General features: G+C 35.1%; 1 protein-coding gene and 1 pseudogene across 1 annotated transcript; one reads left to right on the top strand and one right to left on the bottom strand.

The window, feature by feature from the left end:
* Positions 1-759: 759 nt before the first annotated feature.
* Positions 760-7,313, bottom strand: LOC146955735 (CEN-like protein 4). The gene is made up of 4 exons (XM_085723462.1): positions 7,011-7,313; positions 6,717-6,778; positions 1,414-1,454; positions 760-1,277 (listed from the first exon to the last, which is right to left on the bottom strand). The coding sequence occupies exons 1-4, from the start codon at positions 7,209-7,211 to the stop codon at positions 1,054-1,056; spliced, it is 528 nt and encodes a 175-aa protein (XP_085579588.1). The 5' UTR covers positions 7,212-7,313; the 3' UTR covers positions 760-1,053.
* A 14,830-nt stretch (positions 7,314-22,143) lies between these two features.
* Positions 22,144-22,913, top strand: LOC146955734 (uncharacterized; annotated as a pseudogene).
* The last annotated feature ends 471 nt before the right edge of the window (positions 22,914-23,384 follow it).

Genomic DNA, 23,384 nt, shown 5'->3' with positions numbered 1-23,384 from the left:
AGTATCATGAAGTGTATATATATATATATATATATATATATATATATATATATATATATATATATATATATATATATAGCCACCCATGAAGGTGTCTTTTAGCAACTTACACCTCAAGGTGTAATTTTCACTTTTTAGTTATAACTATGCTAAAAGACACCTTCATAAAAATTAATTGGTGTTTTCTAACAAATGCTCATAGAATAACTTGCTAAAAAACACCTTCATAAAAGGTGTCTTCTAGCAAAACACACACACACACACACACACACATATATATATATATCGAAACCCGCAAGAAAATATATACTCCTTCCGGTCTCAAATATAAGAAAAGATTCATTTTTTAGGTTAATTGAATAATTAATGTATTTGCTTTACAATGTAGACTAGATACATTAACTACTCAATGAACCTAAAAAATGAATCTTTTCTTATATTTGAGACCGAAGGGAGTACATACCTACATAGATATATAGTTGACGAGATTGAGATGAGCAATCATGTTCATGGCAGCTTGCAAAGTTTATACTCCTTCCGTTCCGGTATAATTGACCTACTTTAGTTTTTTACACAGATTAAGAAAAGTGTATAAATGAAAAGGAAAGTGGAATATATTGTATTGGGAATGATAAAAGTAGTATTATTTAGTGTTATATTGTATTGGAAATGATGAAAGTTGTATTGAAAATTGAAATGGATCAGTTATTTTGGGACACTTTTTTTAGAAAATGGGTCAGTTATTCCGGGACGGAGGGAATAAATAATAAAAACAGCATTACATCAATTCAAAATGCTCACCAACAGTTACAATTAGTTAAAAACAAACTAACATTAATAAGCTAGCATCAACATCAACATAAGTTACATGATCTAAATGTCATTAACTTGCAATTTTTTTTCTTAATTCAACGAAATTCACTAAACTAAAATTAACTTCAGGAAGCTAAAGCTGTTATTTCAAGCTAGCATAGCCACAAAATGATGATCATAAAGTGGTTTCTGATTGATGGCCATATAGCCCTAGCTAGCAGCACGTTTCCCTTCTACTTCCTAGCGCCTTCTAGGAGCCGTTGCCCTTCTTGCATTGAAATAGGCAGCAGCAACAGGTACACCAAGGTCATTTTGAGCAGAAAAAGCACGTGTGTTGAAGTGATCCCTTGAAAAAGGAGCAACAATTGAGTGCTTCCTCCCCTTTTCTTGCTTGAATAGGACAAACACATACCTGTGGATTCCTATATTAGGCTTTGGTCTTTCATAGCTTGTCAACTCTTTGCCTGTTCCCAAAATACAACTATAGGGGTCAGTGTTTTTTCTTTCTTTCAACAATTACATGGTTAATTTTGTTCAAATTCAAAGTGCAATTTTATTTGATTACTCATATTAGTAAATCAATGTAATCCATAAACCTACCAAATGTGGAATCTGTTGTTCCTGGAATGTCTGTCACCATCCTGAAAAATATGACTTTTTTATTAACCAAAATTGGATATATTGTTAATTACAATATGTATCTTCATAATCCAATTCATTAGTATTACGTAATGCATATTGCACCATATTCAAGGTATTGTTCTAGGTCAAAATGTCATGTACACATGCGATGACGTTGAAAAATAACAACCAGACTACAATATAGTTTTTTTTGAAGGATACTACAATATAGTTATTTCGTAGAACCTATTGAATTGTTTTTAGTAAGAGTTGTATATTGATTATTGAATTCTTATTGTTTTATTATAATAGGGTTTTATTTTAGGTGGGCTTTTATGTTAAATAGATGGGCTAGAGTTCTTGTAAGTTACTATCTTCGTTGTCTCTTTCATATTTTATTTAAAAAATATTAGTTGTTTCAAAAAAGTATTGAACCGTACAACTTCTTTATTTAGGGTTTAGTTATGATTTGATCTATCAAACAGTAATAGAGGTGCCTTTATGAATAAATAATATTAAAGATAGGGTGTGGTGTTAACTTGTGCCCTTAGGACACATGTTAAGAAACCTAAAAGAGAAACATTTTCTAAAATTTTGTGCATTTAAATGATTAAAAAGTTAAATATTAAATACAATACACTTATTTCAATAAGTTTTTTCTATATATAAATCATTAACTTGTGCCCTCCCTTAAAGGGGTGGTGTTAACTTGTGGCATGCATACCAAGAAATGAAGATAACTATTGAATCATGACCAAGACTTTAATAAGATCGAAGATAATAACAGAATAACCAATATTAACAGTGAACTTTGCTTGTTAAAAAATCTACTTACGGCTGGGAAATTATTTATATCTGGGCTACTTCTAAGAACTTTATTATTGGAAAAAGTATAAGATTTACACCCTGATTCTTATTATAAGAAAAACTTAATTAAATAATTGATGTATTTGATATGAAAAATACTAAATAACACGATTCAATTTTCGTAAATAAGCTCATGATTGCGATTTGATTTCTCTCTTCTTTGTTTTTTCATTTTTAAAATAACCATTTAGCTATGAGACAATCTCTTTTCAAGAAATTACATATCACAACTTATCTCTTGTCTTCTGTCGAAAAAAAACTTTATCTATTGTCATGCATGATGCTGATGCTTATGCAAATCACTCATGTTTGTGTTTTGTCTTGTTAGTTATTTGTCTCATATGAATTAGTAATGTTTTGGCAGGCATGTACAAGATAAATAAGCTTTTGATCTGCACACTTGTTCGTTGTAGTTAAAAGGAGTAAATAGGCAAACAATTAACAATTATTATTGATCATATAAATCTTTATGGAATGTATGTTTATGTAGCTATTGGTCATATAAATTTTTATGGATGTTACTCTCATGTGTTTTAAATATATATACATACATAATATATAGAAGACTTTTTTTACACAAGTTGGTAATAATGTTAGAGTATGCAGTCATAAAGTACACAAGTCTTTGATAATTGTGTGTCCATAAAGAAAATTCATAGGTTAATATCCGCAGAAGGAAGAAGAAACAAGGCTTAGGTATGTGAATTTGCAACTTAATTAATGATATAATTTTTATAATGCAGGAAATGCCATATCTATTAGCTGCAACATTTTAAATAGACTGTGTCGCAGATCTTCTGCATGAAGCCGGTAGATCACATTGTCCTACAAAGTTATGTGATAGATATCAATTTTTTGCTGCTATGGCATTCTTGTCTTGGTTTATTTCAACAGCTTGATATCTTTTTAATGTTTGGTTTTTAGTTTTACCTTATTTGTAAAAATATTATCTTGCTCATTGTTGATAAATATGAAATATGAATGAAAAGGCTGCACATGACAAAACCATTATTTCTTTGGCATATATTCATTCTTGTTCTTGTGAATAGAATTTTGATGACAATAGGTACAATATACTACTTGAAGAACTGAATGTATGATTTTTGGTAAGAAAAAAATATAAATTTTTAAGTTTATGAGGCATTTTGCACATAAGTGCAAAAGTTCAGGGGGGTATTTGATCATAATCGTAAACAGTTAACAGAAAAATTGACGGAGGGGGTAAATTGATTAACGTTATGCAATTTCAGGGGAGTAATTGAAGTTTTGTTAATTTCGGGGGGGAAATTGCCTATTTACTCTAGTTAAAAGTATCAAGGGTTTTGACCATTAAAATTTGGAAAAAGCTAAAACGCACGACATAAAATTTCGTCACCATTGCACGAATGAGTTGTATGTTGTAGTCAGAGTACTTTTTTAATTCTTTTTTTACTTCAAATGATCACTGTAGTCTAGCATATGTGTTTGTCTATGAGAAAACACAAACACTTCTCTCCTCGTCACTGTACCTTTGTGAGTTGTTGATGTCCATTGATTGCCATGTGTTGCAGCAAACAGGAATGTTTATCACCGTTTGCCTTCTCTAAACGTTTATATATTAACCAGGCTGATGTTTTATTATAAAACATTGTAAGGTAGAACCCATTAAAAGAGAATACCACATGAAATTGAAGTTGTCGTGCAAATTCGTGTGTTGACTTGTCGTACCGTATAGCAACTCTCTTAAAATTTACGGTTTAACTAAGCAAAGTGTGTATTGTTTAACATGTTGTGTGCAAATCATATGTGAAAACTGTAACACCTCTCATCTGATATATATTATCGATCAAATACATTAATTATTCAATAAATTTAATTTTTTTATAATAGGATCAAAGGGAGTATTAATTAAGTTTCAAGATTTATAGATCGAAGCACCAAAATGTTAATTATATAGTGAAACCCTTCTATCCTTACTCCAATGAAGTAAACATCACCTCTAAACATATAAAAACACACACAATATAGTCAAATACTTCCATAAATTGCAACATCAAGTTTTCATAAAAATGTTTGGCTTAAATGGAATTTGAACGTCTATGTACTTACATTCAAGATTTTAATTCCTCTATTTCTTGTTTTTTTGAAGGATAACTTCTCTATTTCTAAATCCATGATTTTAGCTCACTGGTTTTAAAAATTATTGACTTTTTTTTCGTCTATACATTTAGAAATTATATTTTATAGTACTTTAACTAATAAGATGCTTATGTGACAACTAAGGTTGCGACATGACACTATATGCTAAATAGATTCTAAGTTATACTAGCTTCGTCCCGATATAATTGACCTACTTTGGTTTTTCACACAGATTAAGAAAAGTGTATAAATAAAGGGGAAAGTAGAATATATTGTATTGGGAATGATAAAAGTAGTATTATTTAGTGTTATATTGTATTGGGAATGATGAAAGTTGTATTGAAAATTGAAATGGGTCAGTTAGTTTGGGACACTTTTTTTTAGAAAATGGGTCAGTTATTCCGGGACGGAGGGAGTACTAATTTTCATTAAACAAACAAATATATTAACCCATATCACACAAAAGGAACTGTGTACAACACTTTCTATGCGAATTCTCACACAATAAACCATATCATCAATTCATTTGATGCATAAGTATATCACTCATCAAATCATCAAAAAATAAATATAAATATATATGTGGAGATAATATTTCACAATTTAAAAATTGAGAGACCAACTTTGTGGATTCAAAAATTGGAGAACTAAAATATAATAAATAAAACAAAATGAGAACTAAAATTGCATTAAGTCAAATTGTTTTTTCTTTTTTGTTAATTAGTCTAGTAGAAAAAATAAAACGCATTGAGTGCGCAGAAATGAAAATTAGAGGTTTCAACTCTTGATCCTAAGTCCTAACATATCAAATATCATGTAGCTACCATGTGAGTAGTGGGAAGTAGATTTCTGGTTGTTATTCTAGGATGTTGTTAGGCATGGCAACGGGGCGGGTCGGGGACGGGTTTAAGCATCCCCGCTTCTATGTACTCGTCCCCGTCTCCGTCTCCGTCCCCAAACTATATTAGAGGTAAAAATTGAACACTCAACCCCGCCCCCAATGGGAACAGGTCTCCCGGTCTCGGCCCTGCCTCCACCCGCGAAAACTCTATTTTTTATAAAATATTTAAAAAATGCATATTTTTCCATTTTTTCATAGCAACAAAAACAATAATTATATTAATAATTAAAGATCTAATAAAAAAAAATCAAAAGTGTAAAATAATTATAATAAATGTTTCTAAAAAGTAATAATATATGTTTCTAAAGAGTAATAAATATATTAAAATAGGTTGGTGCTTATGGAAATAAAATTATAAAATTTAATAAAGTAAACTTTAAAAAGCGGGTGCGGGGTGGGCGTGGGTGCGGGGCGGGTTTTGTGGCGGGGGCGGATTTTGTTGCCAAGTCTAGATGTTGTAAGGCATATGAGTCGGTCAATCAAAATTGTACGACTGAGATCCTTTTAATTAAAAAGACACTGTTTTTAATCTTAACCGTTCGATCTTATAAAACGCCGAGATTGAAAGCTATGCAGTAAATTCTGGTCTGTGAGTAGTGCTTTCATGACAATCAAGTTGTAGTGCTTTCATGACAATCAAGTTTATTTTCTTTAAACAGTCAAATATGTTAGAGGGGTAGCACTATGGTGCCATTAATGGCAACGTGCCATTAAATCTGGGCCACACAAACACATTGTCATTGCATCTGGGTCACACAACACATCTATCTTGATGCCATTAATGGCCCAGATTTAATGGCACAGTGCCATTAATGGCACCAAAGTGCTACCCGTTAAAGAGTATGTGGCTACACAAGACGTACGGGTCAATCAAATTGTTTTATGGTTAAAATATTTTGAGCACGTTTTCTAGTAAACAAATACTACTTGCTTTTCTAAAAGGGTTTACTGTTTATAAGTTACAGAATAAATTAGTAAAGTATTTGTTGAGACATTGATTTATGACCAGATCGATCAATTTAGAGGCATATGACAGCTAAGGGTATGATTTGTACGAAAATGAGGGTTATGTAATAAATGGTACGGAGTGATAATCGAACTTTTTTTTAATTGATAAAATGAAAATAACTATTACAAATTCAAACACATAAATAAAATAGTTGGTGTTCGATTCCCAATTACGGAGTCTAACTTAATAATTATGACATTTTTATCGATTTAGATATTACTTGTGGATTGATAATCAACCATAATCACTTTTAATTTGTTTTTATAGAATAATCAACCTTAATCAAGCAAAATAATAACATATTTAAAGCTATATATACCAACTAGGTTTATCTTAAATTCACGCAACTAGATATTAATCAAATACTTTAAATTGAAAATGAAATACCAGTGCAAATGTTCTTTCATATAAGGATCACTTGGGCCAGGAACATCCGGGTCTATCATGACCTGCAGAAAAAGAAGAGACAACTTATTTTCCATTGAAAAATATAACTTTTTTTTAGGGAATTGAAAATAGAACTTTTCAGAAGAAGAAAAGAAAAGAAAAACATGCTATCTAAAAATACAGTTTTAAATAAAATATACTGTCCGAAAATACATTTCTATAATTATGTATGAGATGAAAAAAAAAATCCCATGAAAAAAAAAAAAGAATTTATTTCTAAATATAATATAATACCAGTGTAAAGAGGGACCTCATGTCCTCTCCTCCAATCTCAATCCTTGGCTTGGTGGTAACTGAAGAAGGAAAGGGTTCATATCCATTGAAGATTTCTTTGTTGTTATAAGTTACAGTCATTTTTGTGGTTGGGGTGAAATAGTCAATAACATCTCCTATCACTCTCCCAAGAATTAGTGGATCTGAAGTGATACTTCCCATTATAAGCGAGACAAGATATATGAATGAAGGAAGAAGAGAAAAATAAGGAGCACAATACAGCTAATAGTGAATATTCTAGTAAATGATGGAAAATGAGCATGAACTATAGCTAGCTACGTATTTATAGTGTCTCTTGCAAAAGAACAATAACACTTTTCCATCGGACTTAAGATTACTATAATCTTTTTTCTTGAGTATTAGAATTTAGGTTGGACTTAACCCAGTCTTTTACTCCCTCCATTTTAAAATGAGTATCGTTTTAGGTGTTTACACACATATTAAGAAATGTAATGATTAAAAGAAAGAGAATGGTTATTTTATCAAATTATCCTTATTAACTATTGGTTAGTTTTAAAAGTAATACTTTGAAAGTAGTGTGCAGAGTATTAATTGGAGGGTACAATTGAAAAGAAAAAGTTATTATTGCATTGGAAACTGAAAGTGACATTCATTTTGAAACAATTTTTTTTGCTAAAGCGACACTCATTTTGAAACGGAGGGAGTAAATTTTAGTTTGTAAGATGATGATTGTCACACTTATAAACTTATGTTCACATCATATATATGTATGACAAATTTTAATATGGATAAACTATGTAAGTGGTCTATCGTGAACTAATATTTAGAAATGATTTAAAATTTCAATGAGGAAAGACGTCATCATCTCTTGAGATAATGGTCATATTCATTTTGACGTTTGAGATAATGACTTTTTTTATACTGATTCGATTAAAACACCAAAGAAAACAATATGTAACTCATATCGATTAGATCATTGTCTTAACCATAAAATGAAGTAGATCATGAGTTTTCACTTCTTAAAAGTTGATAAAATTTATTCTAATTTTAAGTATTGTTCTACGGTGGACCATTTATAATGGTGGTTCACCTTAGAACTACAGCGGAACATATTTATTAATTAGAAGTCCAATTTAGGCTATGATGGGTTTTGAAAATAAACTACACTAGGACATATTTATTAATTAAACATGACTTTTAATTAATCTGGGCTTTTTATCTCAACCGTATATTTTAATCTAATAGTTAAGATTTGTTGCTACTATTCTCACACTAGAAAGTCACTCTCAATCGATATATGATATATATGAGTTTTGCTAGAAGCCATCAATGAAGGTGTCTTTTAGCAAGTCACACTTCAAGGTGTGATTTCTACTTTTTAGTTATAACTTTGCTAAAACACACCTTCATAAAAATTAGTTGGTGTCTTTTAACAAATGTTCATAGAATAACTTGCTAAAAGACACATTCATAAAAGGTGTCTTCTAGCAAAACCAGATATATATATATATATATATATATATATATATATATATATGTATATATATATATATATATATATATATATATGTATATATATATATATATATATATATATATATATATATATATATATGGTTATGCTAGAAGACACCTTTTGTGAAGGTGTCTTTTATCAAGTTACTCTATGAGCATTTGTGAAAAGACACCAACTTACTTTTATGAAGGTGTCTTTTAGCAAAGTTATAACTAAAAAGTGAAAATCACACCTTAAGGTGTGACTTGATAAAAGACACCACCAAGGGTGGCTTGTAACAAAACACACACACACACACACACACACACACACACACATATATATATATATATATATATATATATATATATATATATATATATATATATATATATATATATATATATATAGGTTATGATAGAAGACACCTTTTATGAAGGTGTCTTTTATCAAGTTACTCTATGAGCATTTGTTAAAAGACATCAACTACTTTTTATGAAGGTGTCTTTTATCAAAGTTATAACTAAAAAGTAAAAATCACACCTTGAGGTGTGACTTGATAAAAGACACCACCAAAGGGTGGCTTGTAACATAACCCTATATATATATATATATATATATATATATATATATATATATATATATATATATATATATATATATATATATAATTTACACCCACCTAAAAACACTAAGGTGCAAGTTAGCAAACTACACCCACCTAAAATTATTAAGGTGCAAGTTAGCAACCTACACTCACTTGATTATTTACACTCATTTTTATAAGTATTATTAAGGTGCAAGTTAACAACCTTCACTAATTTACACCCACTTTCATCATTCCAAATATTGTTTCCTTAAAAGTTTGTCTTTATTACATGTTTTGTACCTTAAGCATGTCATTATCTTTTTTGTTTCCTTTTTTAAAGATCTTTTTTAAGCTAGTTACAAAATTGCCCTTCTATTTAAAATTAATTAGAATATAAACAAAATGGTGTTTTAGTAAATTATAAGTGGATGCAGTTTGCTAACTTGCACCTTAGTATTTTTAGGTGGGTGTAAGTTAGCAGCTCCATATATATATATATATATATATATATATATATATATATATATATATATATATATATATATATATATATATGGGATTTGCTAGAACACACCCACTAGTTTTTATGTGGGAGTGTTTTAGCAAGCTACACCTTAAGGTGCATTTAACTACTTTTTAGTTATAACTTGCTAAAACACATCTTCTTAAAAATAAGTGGGTGTATTCTAGCAAATGCCTGTAGGAGTTGCTAACATACACCCACTTATTTTTTAAGAATGTGTGTTTTAGCAACATTCACCTTAAGGTGTATTTAGCAACATTCTAAAAAAGTTATATCTTTGCTAAAACACACCTTAATAAAAACTAGTGGGTGTATCCTAGCAAACCCCTATATATATATATATATATATATATATATATATATATATATATATATATATATATATATATATATATATAACAAATTTATATTATATGGACAAATGAGTTGAATAAGAATGCTAAGAAACGTAAAAGGGTGCCTGATTCCTCAAAGGCTAAGGCTATTTCGGTAGATTGGTCTTCCCGTGGTGATTCACAATCTTCAGTCAAAAATGAGTTGGAAAATTGGTTAGTCCTTCAGGGTAATCAAAATGTGGTTTCTGAGGATGTTTGTGGGATAGGCAAGAAGGTGGGTATTCAATTTCAGGGTTACAAAAACAATATGTTTGATGTACTGTCTGGTGTGGGAAGAAAAAATAAGGAGGTTGGGGGGAGTGGGGTCTGAGTTGTGAGAGAGGGTGGTGGAGGGTTTGGGTGTTGGGTACGTGTTAGTGTGTGCATCATGAAGATAGTGTCATGGAATGTCAGGGGTTTGGGGAGTTTTGAAAAAAAGAGGGAGGTGAAACAATTGGTGAGGGAGAAACAACCTTTTATTTTGTGTATTCAAGAAACGAAATTAATGTTGTTTGATGCCCAGGTGCGTAATGCTATATGGGGGGATGTTGATGTCGATTTTTCTTATCAATCTTCGATTGGTGCGTCAGGTGGTTTGGCCATTATATGGGATAAGAAGGAGGTTGAGGTGTGGTTGTCTATGTCCTTTGAACATGTTTTGGTGGTAGCTGGAAAATTTGTGAAGTCCGGAGAGCAGTTTGTTTTATTTAATGTATATGCACCTTGTGATGTTTATCGACAAGAGGCACTCTGGGTTAGTATCTCAAATAGATTGAACTCTCTGTATGGTCATAATGTCTGTATCTGTGGTGATTTTAATGCGGTGCGGGGTGTCGATGAAAGGAGAAGTATGGGTGGTTATTCGAATCAAGCCGGAAGTGCATCTTTTACCAATTTTATATCTAGTAACTTTCTGATCGATCTTCCTCTTCGGGGCCGCAGATACACTTGGTTTCGGGGAGATGGGAAGTCTATGAGTCGGTTAGACCGTTTTTTGCTGTCAGAAAATTGGACTTTGTCTTGGCCAAATTGTTTTCAGATGGCGTCGGCTCGAGGTTTGTCTGATCACTGCCCTTTGGTGCTGTCTATTGATGAGGAAATTGGGGTCCAAGACTGTTACGGATGTTAAAATGTTGGGGAAATTTTCCTGGTTATAGAGAATTTGTTCGTGACAAATGGAATTCATTTCAAGTTGAAGGGTGGGGTGGCTTTATTCTGAAAGAAAAATTAAAGATGATTAAGTTGGCTTTACGGGAGTGGCATCAGAGTCATTCTCAAAATTTACCTGCTAAAATTTTGGTTCTGAAAGACAAAATTTCCACACTTGATTTAAAGGGAGAAACATCAATTTTGGTTGATGAAGAGATTGAGGAACTTCATGGTTTTACGGAGGAGTTGTTTTCTTTATCCCGCATTAATTCGAGTATATGTTGGCAACAGTCGAGGATGAACTGGCTCCAGGAAGGGGATGCGAATTCTAAGTTCTTTCATGGTATTATGTCGGGTCGTAGACGAAAGAATGCAATTCCGTTCTTTCTGGTGGATGGTGTGATGGTTGAAGGTGTCGAAAGTGTCCGCAATGCAGTGTTCTCCCACTTTCAGTCTCATTTTCGGCAGTCCAGTGAGGTGCGCCCCTCTTTGGGTGATTTGCAATTTCGATCCTTGTCTTTTCGTGAAGGGGCAGGTTTGATCAAGATCTTTTCAGTTGAGGAGGTAAAGGCGGCGGTCTGGGATTGTGACAATTTCAAAGGTCCCGGTCCTGATGGCATTTCCTTTGGTTTTATTAAAGAATTTTGGGACATTCTCAAGGATGATTTGATGCGCTTTTTACTTGAATTTCATAGAAATGGAAGATTGTCAAAGGGGATAAATAGCACCTGTATTACTCTTATTCCAAAGGTCGATAGTCCTCAACGTCTGAATGAGTTTTGCCCAATCTATTTGGTAGGATGTATGTATAAAATTTTGGCAAAAGTTCTGGCTAATAGACTTCGATCGGTGATTGGTTCTGTCATATCAGAATCGCAGTCTGCTTTCATTAAGGGTCGACAAATTCTTGATGGTATCCTGGTGGCTAATGAGATAGTTGATGAAGCAAAAAGGCATAATAAGGAGTTGTTACTTTTTAAAGTCGATTTTGAAAAGGCGTACGATTCGATTGATTGGGGTTACTTACAAGATGTGATGCTGAAAATGGGGTTCCCTACTCTTTGGAGGAAATGGATAAAGGACTGTACTGAGTCAGCAACGGCTTCCGTTTTGGTAAATGGTTCTCCAACGGATGAATTTCATATGGGAAGGGGATTGAGGCAGGGTGATCCTCTTTCTCCTTTCTTATTTCATTTGGCTGCAGAAGGCTTCTGTAACACCCATACTAGACGTATCTAGAAAGTCTAGCACGCGCGTTGAATTTAGTATTGGATACATTAAAATATACAACATAAAAACTTCGAATGAATTTATATACAACAAAACACGTTCGTACAATAACAATACATCACATATTATCTTATCTAAAATAAATACATCCTTGAGATCCATATTCTTCGCGCTTCGGGTACGAACGAGCTCTTGCTGAAAATCCATTCGGCTACTAGCTTGCCATCCATCCTGATAATCTGAAACAAATAAGGATTGGGATGAGACATAATGTCTCAGTGAGTTCCCCTAAATCCTAGGCCATAGGCAACCTCAAGGGAAAACCTACGGTCACCACGTGTCTACATTACAACCTGACGGTTGATTATACATGTGTGGGAACTTGCATACTTAGACGGTAGTGCATACTAGAGCCGTCATAGTTTTATCTTATCTTGTTATAGGCTTCACTTCCTATACGTGTCATGGCGGTCGAGGGGGAGTCTAAAACCGCATTGCCAAGAATACACTCTATGTATCAAGGCCTAAACATAACATAATCATGGCACGATTCTAAACCGGACGATTAGGATAATCCTAAGATCGTCATCGGTATCATGTTCTTTACTTGTTCTATTCCATGCCTTGTACTTATCATGTAGCATCTAATGCTCTCATTCTTAAACATAAACTTGTATGAATTCACTCTTGCATAATCATGAACATAACGTAATCATAATCATATCATACATAAACGTATCTAAGTTCATTCATTATTATGTTAGCGTTGAACAAACAATTATCTTGGTTCATTTTACGGATAGTCTCGGGTGGAGTAACCCCGAGTACAATCCCATACATGAACGATGTACGTACATCGGACTCCCTCGGTGTCGTGCGGGTCCCTTGCGGCTTAAACCGTTCCCCTTGGGTCGAGAATCTCCCGTATCCCCCTGGCGTGGATAACAAGAGACACGAGCACCTACGTCTTGTTACTCAGTGACATGCGGGTCCCTTACGGCTTAAATCGTTCTCATAATGAGAACCTCTTGTATCCCCCCTGATTTGGATATCAAGAGACATGTCACCTACACTTATTAGTCATGGTCTTGTCGTGCATAAGTTAAACATATACATACTTACTTGCTTATTACCTCGGACCCTTGAGTCGATCCGATTAGCGGTAAACTTATACTTGTTCATGTACATACTTAATCGTGGTGGAGTGATTAACTAATCAAACCACATCTTATCATGCTTTCTAAACACTTTTAACATATGCGAAGAGTTTATACTTCGCGTCTTAGCATTCTAGGAATCTTGCTAACTAGCTAGTTCTCAATGACTATGTCGAGGCTCTAGTCTTCCTCTTGCTTAATGGATAGTTTGTCACCCGTTTCATGACATGATTTCTCTCGTATGCCATGCCTTACTAACATGCTTAATACTTGCCTCATATCATAAAAATCATGCTTTCATTGATAATCATTTAGGACCTTGGTTTGAGGGGTTTACATTCGTTAAAAGACACCACAGAGAAAACTGCGTCGCAAATCCCCACGCCTGCCTGAAGCGAGCAAAACAATGGGAATTCTCCCTGTCTTACTCGCCTAGGCGAGTAGATTTGCTGGGGAGGCGAGCAGCAGCTCGCAGCTGCGAGTTGGGGGCGAGCAAAACCCCCCATTCGCAGTTCTAGCTCGCCATGGAGAGTAATTGCTCGCCGTGGCGAGTTAGGACAGTCCATAACACTTAAAATTGGTATTTTTGACCCAAAAACCTCAAACCAAGTGTCTCTAAGAATATTGGAACATAATTGATCATATAAAACTTGTAAAACATCTATATGGCAAGAATTATCATGTATAGCATTCATGGCATAAAAAGGGGCAACTAGACTAATACTTGAACCCTAGAATTTCATATTATTCATAATAGACATACATGGCATAATCATAATCCCAAAGGGTGGGAAGTCTATCTATGGAACTCACCTAATCATAATCTTGAAGCAACTCCAAGCTCCAAGCTCAAACATGCCCAAAACCTTTGTTTTGCTCCCTTTGCTTCCTTACTCATACCATTCAAACCTATCATCCTTTTCTTGCAAACCAAGACACCATTTCAAGCTCAAAACCATACTTCAACATTACCCTCAAAACACATATTCAAAACATAATGTCAAAAGGAATTCTTGGTGAGGAAGGATAGAGATATTTATCCATTCAAACTTATTATTATTACCTTGTTCATGTGGAGACCATACCTTGCACCAATTAGGATTCACCTTCACCATACACCAAACCCTAGATTTCCAATCACTTCTTCAAGAGGAGAAATAGAAGAAAATCAAACATAATCCATACTTCCTTAATCTTAAATGATCATAAGAGAAAAAGTTTGGAAACTTACCAAAAGAGGATGAAGTTTCATTAAGATTGGTGAAGAGGAGAAAAGATGGAATGAACTTCATGAGAGGTGGAAAAAGAGAAATCCAAACTTAATCAAGCTTCTACTTGTACAAGAGATCATGAGGGAGTAATATCATTCACTTGCTATGGAGAGGAAGAAGATTTGGAAAATTGATGGAGAAGAAGAAGGGAAAAGTGGCGTGAGAAGGAGAGAGAGAAGGGAGAGAAAATATTCCTTCCAACTTAGAGAGAGAAAGAGATTGAGATAATGAGATATTTCTCCCAAAAACCATTTAAATATCCTTTCCGCGTGAAATTAATATTATGCCCTTGCCTCTAGCGTGTTTAAAACGTCTCTGATACTTTTCCCGTAAATAGCTGACATATCATAAAATATTTCCAACAACTTGCTTTCCATGAATTTAATTCCTCTAACACGATCAACTGGTAATATACCGATACTGCCAGACGGGATATTACATTCTACCCCCCTTAAAAAATTTCGTCCTCTAAATTTAGATATCGATTATCTTTCATGGCGCTACTTTGATTCCCTCCGGTTGGCTTAAACAAATACTATAATCCATTAAAGCAATTGAGACTTCAATTCATGCTTATCACTTGATTACTTACTTCTTGAGAACTTCCATGTTGCAACCAACATCACCACCTTACACTTGCCTTGTAAATTCAAAACTCGTGATAACTTATCTTATACTCATAATACTTGACTTGGGGGTAAACCTTACGTTCTAGCTGGTTGCATTTATCATACATATCATACTTGAACTTATTTCCTTGCTACACATAGACTCATTGTCTTGAACTCGTATCTTACCCGCTTAACATAAACCTTTCATAAATGTATATTATCATAAACATGAACAATCAGGATTTGCCTTTTAACTGGAGTCCTACTGGAAACCAGGTTTGCCCTGCAGTGCTTACTTGTAACTTTGAATCATCTTTCCATGCATACATAATCTTATCGGGTAAACGTATATTTCCTACATCAGTTTACTTACTGTACTTCTAGACACATGCTTCTTACTTGTATTACTCATGTAAACGATTTCATGAATCTTTTATCTCTTTTCAGAACCTTAGGAAATCTTTCGACTTCATTGCAATCTCATTGCATTCTTATCGCATCCGAACTAATAGGTAACTCATATTGCCTGACCTGAAAAAGTGAAATCAACTAGCCACTTCATCTGACAATCTAATAACCAACGTTGCGGTTCACATGCTTTTGAAACTTTCTAACATATCCACTTGCACATACATCGTATACTCTTAATACACTTCCGTGTATCCTACATGATATTGACTTCATACGAATATTGTCGTTCCAATAGCATGGGCATTCTTTCAAGTGACGTCTCTTGTTAAATGATAACGATACGTGTTCTAAAATCTTTCTTAAAGAAATTTTTCTTAAACTTTGGTATTCGGGTTCTTGGAAAGAATGTACACATGACTAAAAAGGTTTTATCATTTCCAAAACTGATTGTGTAATGGTACCACAGAACCACCAGACGAGTTTCTATATTTTGAAAAAGATTTAACAGCTCGCCCCAAACTTGTCCACGACAAGTTGGTTCTGAAGCTTGTACGTCTTAAGTGAGATTACTTACGACGTATCTTATCAGTTTTGAAAATGTAAAATTTCATGAGTTAAAAATAAGTATCGTTCCCAAGTTCCTAAATACCAATCTTAGCTTTAAAAGTTATAAAATCATGGCTTGAAATATCTTAACAAGTATCGTTTTCACTCAACAAGTATTTCATACAAGAGTATGAATCTCATTGCACATCACTTAAAAGTTGCTTCTCTTTCATGATAACTTGCTTACATATCCGTAGGAAATCCTTGAACCTCTTGACATTAACATTGTTCCTCTTCTTCGGAACACTAAACTTGATTCTTTACTTGAGTCGCAAGTCAAACCTTCTGAATCTTACAAGTTTTCCATATTTCATGATTACCGATTAACTCAAATTCTTTGACAAACTCATCTTGCACCTGAACATATCTTTCTTGAACATCTAATCCTTGTACCTTCGCATTCTCACATACTATATTTTGATGAACCATACCATTGCTTGCTCGTTAATTTTTCCTTAAAGAAAACTTCATAAAATAGCGCATGGGTCATTGACGTTGATGATTTTCTACTGTATAAATATATATCAAGTTTAGGCCCCGGCCATTGCTTCGTGAATCATAGAACGAGTTGATAACACATACGTGTCACCAAACCTAGACTCTAATGAGTCTAGCCCACTCTACAAGTGTCGTAGCAACCCGGTTCCTAGAAAATTTCCTATGAATTTTTCAAATGTCAACTTCAATCACCCATAGGCACAAATCTTTCTAAAATTATTTAAACTTTATATTTCAACATCATATCGAGCCTTAGCAAGTCTATTAAGCAAAACATAGATTCGAGAGATACGTCATAATTCCACATAATCCGCGAACCTTGTGATTCCTCATAACTTTGCACCGCTTTAACTTCCTACTTCATACCTCATGCATAAACATCTGTAACTTTCCTTCTAAATGTTGGAACTTCTATAATCTTGATCTTGGCTTGTTCTTGACTCTTAACACATTATCTTCCAAGGCTACCTTAAACCGTATCGATTTCGGTGATGGTTGCCCATGTCTTTTTCCTTGAAAATCTTAGGATATGATATGCATTCGTTACTTGATGTCATAAAAGATTTTCATCATATAAAAGATTATTGTAAGAACATCTCACCAATAGTCATTGCAAACCATAGGAACGAACTGGTAGATCTAATAAAAACGGAAAGTTTCGTCCCAGGCTTGCTATTGGTGAGCTTCTCCAACTATATTTTCAGAAAACATTCTTTGCATGAAATTCTTATTCTCAAGTATACAATGCACATCCTTCACTCCTATCATCGTGAAATATTATATGACATATGCATGGCAACATCAACCTTTTTCGATACAATTCTTGGCACATCGGAAATCAATGGCTCAATCCTGATAACATAGAACTTCCTCTTAAGTCCTTAACTTCATTCATATATTACCATTTCTGAGAGCTCGCTGACTCTGTCAACATACGTCGACTTCTCACTATCTTGTAACCTTGTACTGACATTCCAGAATATCATTAACTCGTTCCAACAACAACTCTTACCGAAACCTTCGGTCATGGTTAGATACATATATCCGACTTATTCACTTTCGGATACATGAAGTATCACTAACATCTTACCCGACATTGTCGGAACGTTCCTTCTTAACATACCTTACATTCCCGGAGGATTCACACATCCACTTGATTAGTCCATCGGCCTCCTTTTGGCACGGTCAAACTTCTTCATCACATACTTCGTTCCTCCTAGGTCCTATTCAGCTCTCGGGCATCCATTCTAATCGTTAAATGCTAAATTGAGTTGATCAGGCTCAACTAACATCAACAAATAGAACATTTACCCGGAACCCAATGGTCCCACTACCTTAGTTGTAATTTAATGACCCAAGGCACGGTCTGAATCGACCTGCTCTGATACCAAATGTAACACCCATACTAGACGTATCTAGAAAGTCTAGCACGCGCGTTGAATTTAGTATTGGATACATTAAAATATACAACATAAAAACTTCGAATGAATTTATATACAACAAAACACGTTCGTACAATAACAATACGTCACATATTATCTTATCTAAAATAAATACATCCTTGAGATCCATATTCTTCACGCTTCGGGTACAAACGAGCTCTTGCTGAAAATCCATTCGGCTACTAGCTTGCCATCCATCCTGATAATCTGAAACAAATAAGGATTGGGATGAGACATAATGTCTCAGTGAGTTCCCCTAAATCCTAGGCTATAGGCAACCTCAAGGGAAAACCTACGGTCACCACGTGTCTACATTACAACCTGACGGTTGATTATACGTGTGTGCGGACTTGCATACTTAGACGGTAGTGCATACTAGAGCCGTCATAATTTTATCTTATCTTGTTATAGGCTTCACTTCCTATACGTGTCATGGCGGTCGAGGGGGAGTCTAAAACCGCATTGCCAAGAATACACTCTATGTATCAAGGCCTAAACATAACATAATCATGGCACGATTCTAAACCGGACGATTAGGGGAATCCTAAGATCGTCATCGATATCATGTTCTTTACTTGTTCTATTCCATGCCTTGTACTTATCATGTAGCATCTAATGCTCTCATTCTTAAACATAAACTTGTATGGATTAACTCTTGCATAATCATGAACATAACGTAATCATAATCATATCATACATAAACGTATCTAAGTTCATTCATTATTATGTTAGCGTTGAACAAACAATTATCTTGGTTCATTTTACGGATAGTCCCGGGTGGAGTAACCCCGAGTACAATCCCATACATGACCGATGTACGTACATCGGACTCCCTCGGTGTCGTGCGGGTCCCTTGCGGCTTAAACCGTTCCCCTTAGGTCGAGAACCTCCCGTATCCCCCTGGCGTGGATAACAAGAGACACGAGCACCTACGTCTTGTTACTCAGTGACATGCGGGTCCGTTACGGCTTAAATCGTTCTCACAATGAGAACCCCTTGTATCCCCCCTGATGTGGATATCAAGAGACATGTCACCTACACTTATTAGTCATGGTCTTGTCGTGCATGAGTTAAACATATACATACTTACTTGCTTATTACCTCGGACCCTTGAGTCGATCCGATTAACGGTAAACTTATACTTGTTCATGTACATACTTAATCGTGGTGGAGTGATTAACTAATCAAACCACATCTTATCATGCTTGCTAAACACTCTTAACATATGCGAAGAGTTTATACTTCGCGTCTTAGCATTCTAGGAATCTTGCTAACTAGCTAGTTCTTAACGACTATGTCGAAGCTCTAGTCTTCCTCTTGCTTAATGGATAGTTTGCCACCCGTTTCATGACATGATTTCTCTCGTATGCCATGCCTTACTAACATGCTTACTACTTGCCTCATATCATAAAAATCATGCTTTCATTGATAATCATTTAGGACCTTGGTTTGAGGGGTTTACATTCGTTAAAAGACACCACAGATAAAACTGCGTCGCGAATCCCCACGCCTGCCTGAAGCGAGCAAAACAATGGGAATTCTCCCTGTCTTACTCGCCTAGGCGAGTAGATTTGCTGGGGAGGCGAGCAGCAGCTCGCAGCTGCGAGTTGGGGGCGAGCAAAACCCCCCATTCGCAGTTCTAGCTCGCCATGGCGAGTAATTGCTCGCCGTGGCGAGTTAGGACAGTCCAGAACACTTAAAATTGGTATTTTTGACCCAAAAACCTCAAACCAAGTGTCTCTAAGAATATTGGAACATAATTGATCATATAAAACTTGTAAAACATCTATATGGCAAGAATTATCATGTATAGCATTCATGGCATAAAAAGGGGCAACTAGACTAATACTTGAACCCTAGAATTTCATATTATTCATAATAGACATACATGGCATAATCATAATCCCAAAGGGTGGGAAGTCTATCTATGGAACTCACCTAATCATAATCTTGAAGCAACTCCAAGCTCCAAGCTCAAACATGCCCAAAACCTTTGTTTTGCTCCCTTTGCTTCCTTACTCATACCATTCAAACCTATCATCCTTTTCTTGCAAACCAAGACACCATTTCAAGCTCAAAACCATACTTCAACATTACCCTCAAAACACATATTCAAAACATAATGTCAAAAGGAATTCTTGGTGAGGAAGGATAGAGATATTTATCCATTCAAACTTATTATTATTACCTTGTTCATGTGGAGACCATACCTTGCACCAATTAGGATTCACCTTCACCATACACCAAACCCTAGATTTCCAATCACTTCTTCAAGAGGAGAAATAGAAGAAAATCAAACATAATCCATACTTCCTTAATCTTAAATGATCATAAGAGAACAAGTTTGGAAACTTACCAAAAGAGGATGAAGTTTCATTAAGATTGGTGAAGAGGAGAAAAGATGGAATGAACTTCATGAGAGGTGGAAAAAGAGAAATCCAACCTTAATCAAGCTTCTACTTGTACAAGAGATCATGAGGGAGTAATATCATTCACTTGCTATGGAGAGGAAGAAGATTTGGAAAATTGATGGAGAAGAAGAAGGGAAAAGTGGCGTGAGAAGGAGAGAGAGAGAAGGGAGAGAAAATATTCCTTCCAACTTAGAGAGAGAAAGAGATTGAGATAATGAGATATTTATCCCAAAAACCATTTAAATATCCTTTCCGTGTGAAATTAATATTATGCCCTTGCCTCTAGCGTGTTTAAAACATCTCTGATACTTTTCCCGTAAATAGATGACATATCATAAAATATTTCCAACAACTTACTTTCCATGAATTTAATTCCTCTGACACGATCAACTGGTAATATACCGATACTGCCAGGCGGGATATTACAGCTTCCATGTGTTGATGAAATCTTTGTCTGATAATAAATTTTTCCGTGGTTTTCAAGTGGGTATTGGTGCTCCGGTGGTAGTGTCTCACCTTCAATTTGCGGATGACACTTTAATTTTGGGAGAGAAGTCTTGGGCCAATATTCGTGCTATGAGGGCGGTCCTTCTTCTTTTCGAAGCTTTATCGGGGCTGAAGGTGAACTTCTCCAAGAGTCAGTTGGTCGGGGTAAACATTCCTTCTTCTTGGTTATCTGAGGCGGCGACGGTGTTAAATTGTAAGGTTGGATCCATTCCGTTTATGTATTTGGGGCTGCCCATTGGGGGAAATCCGAGACGTTTGGCTTTTTGGGAACCGCTTCTGTACCGAATCAAATCTAGACTGTCAAGCTGGAACTCAAAACATTTATCCTTCGGTGGCCACTTGGTTTTATTGAAGTCTGTTCTGTCATCTCTTCCTGTTTACATGCTTTCTTTTTTCAAAGCTCCTTCAGGTATTATCTCCTCTATTGATTCTATTTTAGATTCTTTTGGGGGGGGGGGGGGGGGGGGAGTGAGGACCACATGAAAATATCTTGGATTGATTGGAACACTGTTTGTAGGAGTAAGGAGGTTGGTGGTTTGGGGGTAAGGAGAATTAGGGAGTTTAATGTGGCGCTATTAGGGAAGTGGTGTTGGCGGATGTTAGTGGAGTGAGAGAGTTTATGGTTTAAGGTGTTGTTAGCTAGATATGGTATGGCTGATGGGATGTTGAGGGATTGGGGGCACCTTGCATCTATTTGGTGGCGTGATCTTCAGGCTTTGTATAGGGAGGAGTGGTTTTCAGACAATGTTGACCGTGTTGTAGGGAATGGGGTTAACACTTTATTTTGGTCGGATGTGTGGGTTGGTGAAGTGTCGTAACGTGTCAGGTTCCCTAGGTTGATTTGTCAGATTATAAGGAGATGACAGTGGCGGAGATATGTCAGTTAGGTTGGGGGGACGGTGGGGCTTGGCGGTGGAGGAGGGGGCTGTTTGTGTGGGAAGAGGAGTTGGTGGGGGACCTTATATTATTACTTCACAGTGTGGTTTTGCAAGTTGACAAAGTAGATAGGTGGCTATGGAAGTTGGAAACATCTCATGTATATTCCGTCCGTAGTGCTTACAAATTGCTAACTACTCAAGTTCCGAATGTTAGTGAGGTGTCTGTTTCCTCTCTTTGGAATAAAGATGTCCCTTTGAAGGTTGTTATGTTTGCTTGGCGTATGTTTCGCGATCGGTTACCCACGAAGGATAATCTTGTTCGTCGTGGGGTGCTTCCTTTCGATGCACACTTGTGTGTTGCGGGGTGCGGTTTGGAGGAGACGTCGGAACACTTATTTTTACATTGTTGTACCTTTGGTTCGATATGGCATTATATTTACAGGTGGATGAATGTGTCCTCGGTAATTCCCTTTGATGTGGGGGAACATTTTAATCAGTTTACTTTACTGTTGTAGGTGGTCTTGCTAAGACTCGACAATCAATGCTACAGGTTCTTTGGTTTGCAACTACATGGGAAATTTGGAAAGAAAGAAACAATAGGTTATTCAATGGAAAAGAATGCTCAATTTTGCAGGTGGTTGACAAAATTAAATCACTCTCGTTCATGTGGTTAAAGGCGAAGTTTCCTTCCTTTCCCCTTAACTATCATGGGTGGTGGCTTTCCCCCTTTACTATTTTGGGCATAGGCTAATGGCTTCTTGTTTGCTTTGGTCATTGTTTCATTAGGTGATCTTTTGTAATTGTTGTACAGACTCCGTTCTTTCTTGGCATGTCTTATGCTAGGAAGGACTTTTTGATGTGGTAATATAATTCATTTTAGCCTTTTCAAAAAAAAAAAATATTATATGGACAAATAGAAGGTTCTCATTGTATGAGCATTAAAAATACTAATACAAATTAAGTAGTTTTCTAATAAAATGTTTCTCCAAAGTTTTATTCTCGACTATTTGTCTCGTTAATCCAATCCAATAGATTATTAAACGTTAAATTCTTAGATATTTGAAGTTTAGTTTGATAACCGCTTAAAAAAAAGTAATTATGAACGTATAAAAAACAAGTAATTATGAAAAGGGTTTTGCTAGAAGACACTTTTTATGAAGGTGTCTTTTAGCATGTTATCCTATTGACATTTGCTAAAAGACACCAACTAATTTCTACGAAG

The sequence above is a fragment of the Medicago sativa genome, chromosome 1, assembly GCF_051527215.1.
Source record: "Medicago sativa cultivar Bolivia chromosome 1, Bolivia_mono, whole genome shotgun sequence".
Lineage (NCBI taxonomy): Eukaryota > Viridiplantae > Streptophyta > Magnoliopsida > Fabales > Fabaceae > Medicago > Medicago sativa.
Note: the sequence above shows the minus strand (reverse complement) of the source record. Positions and strands in the feature narration are given on the sequence as shown.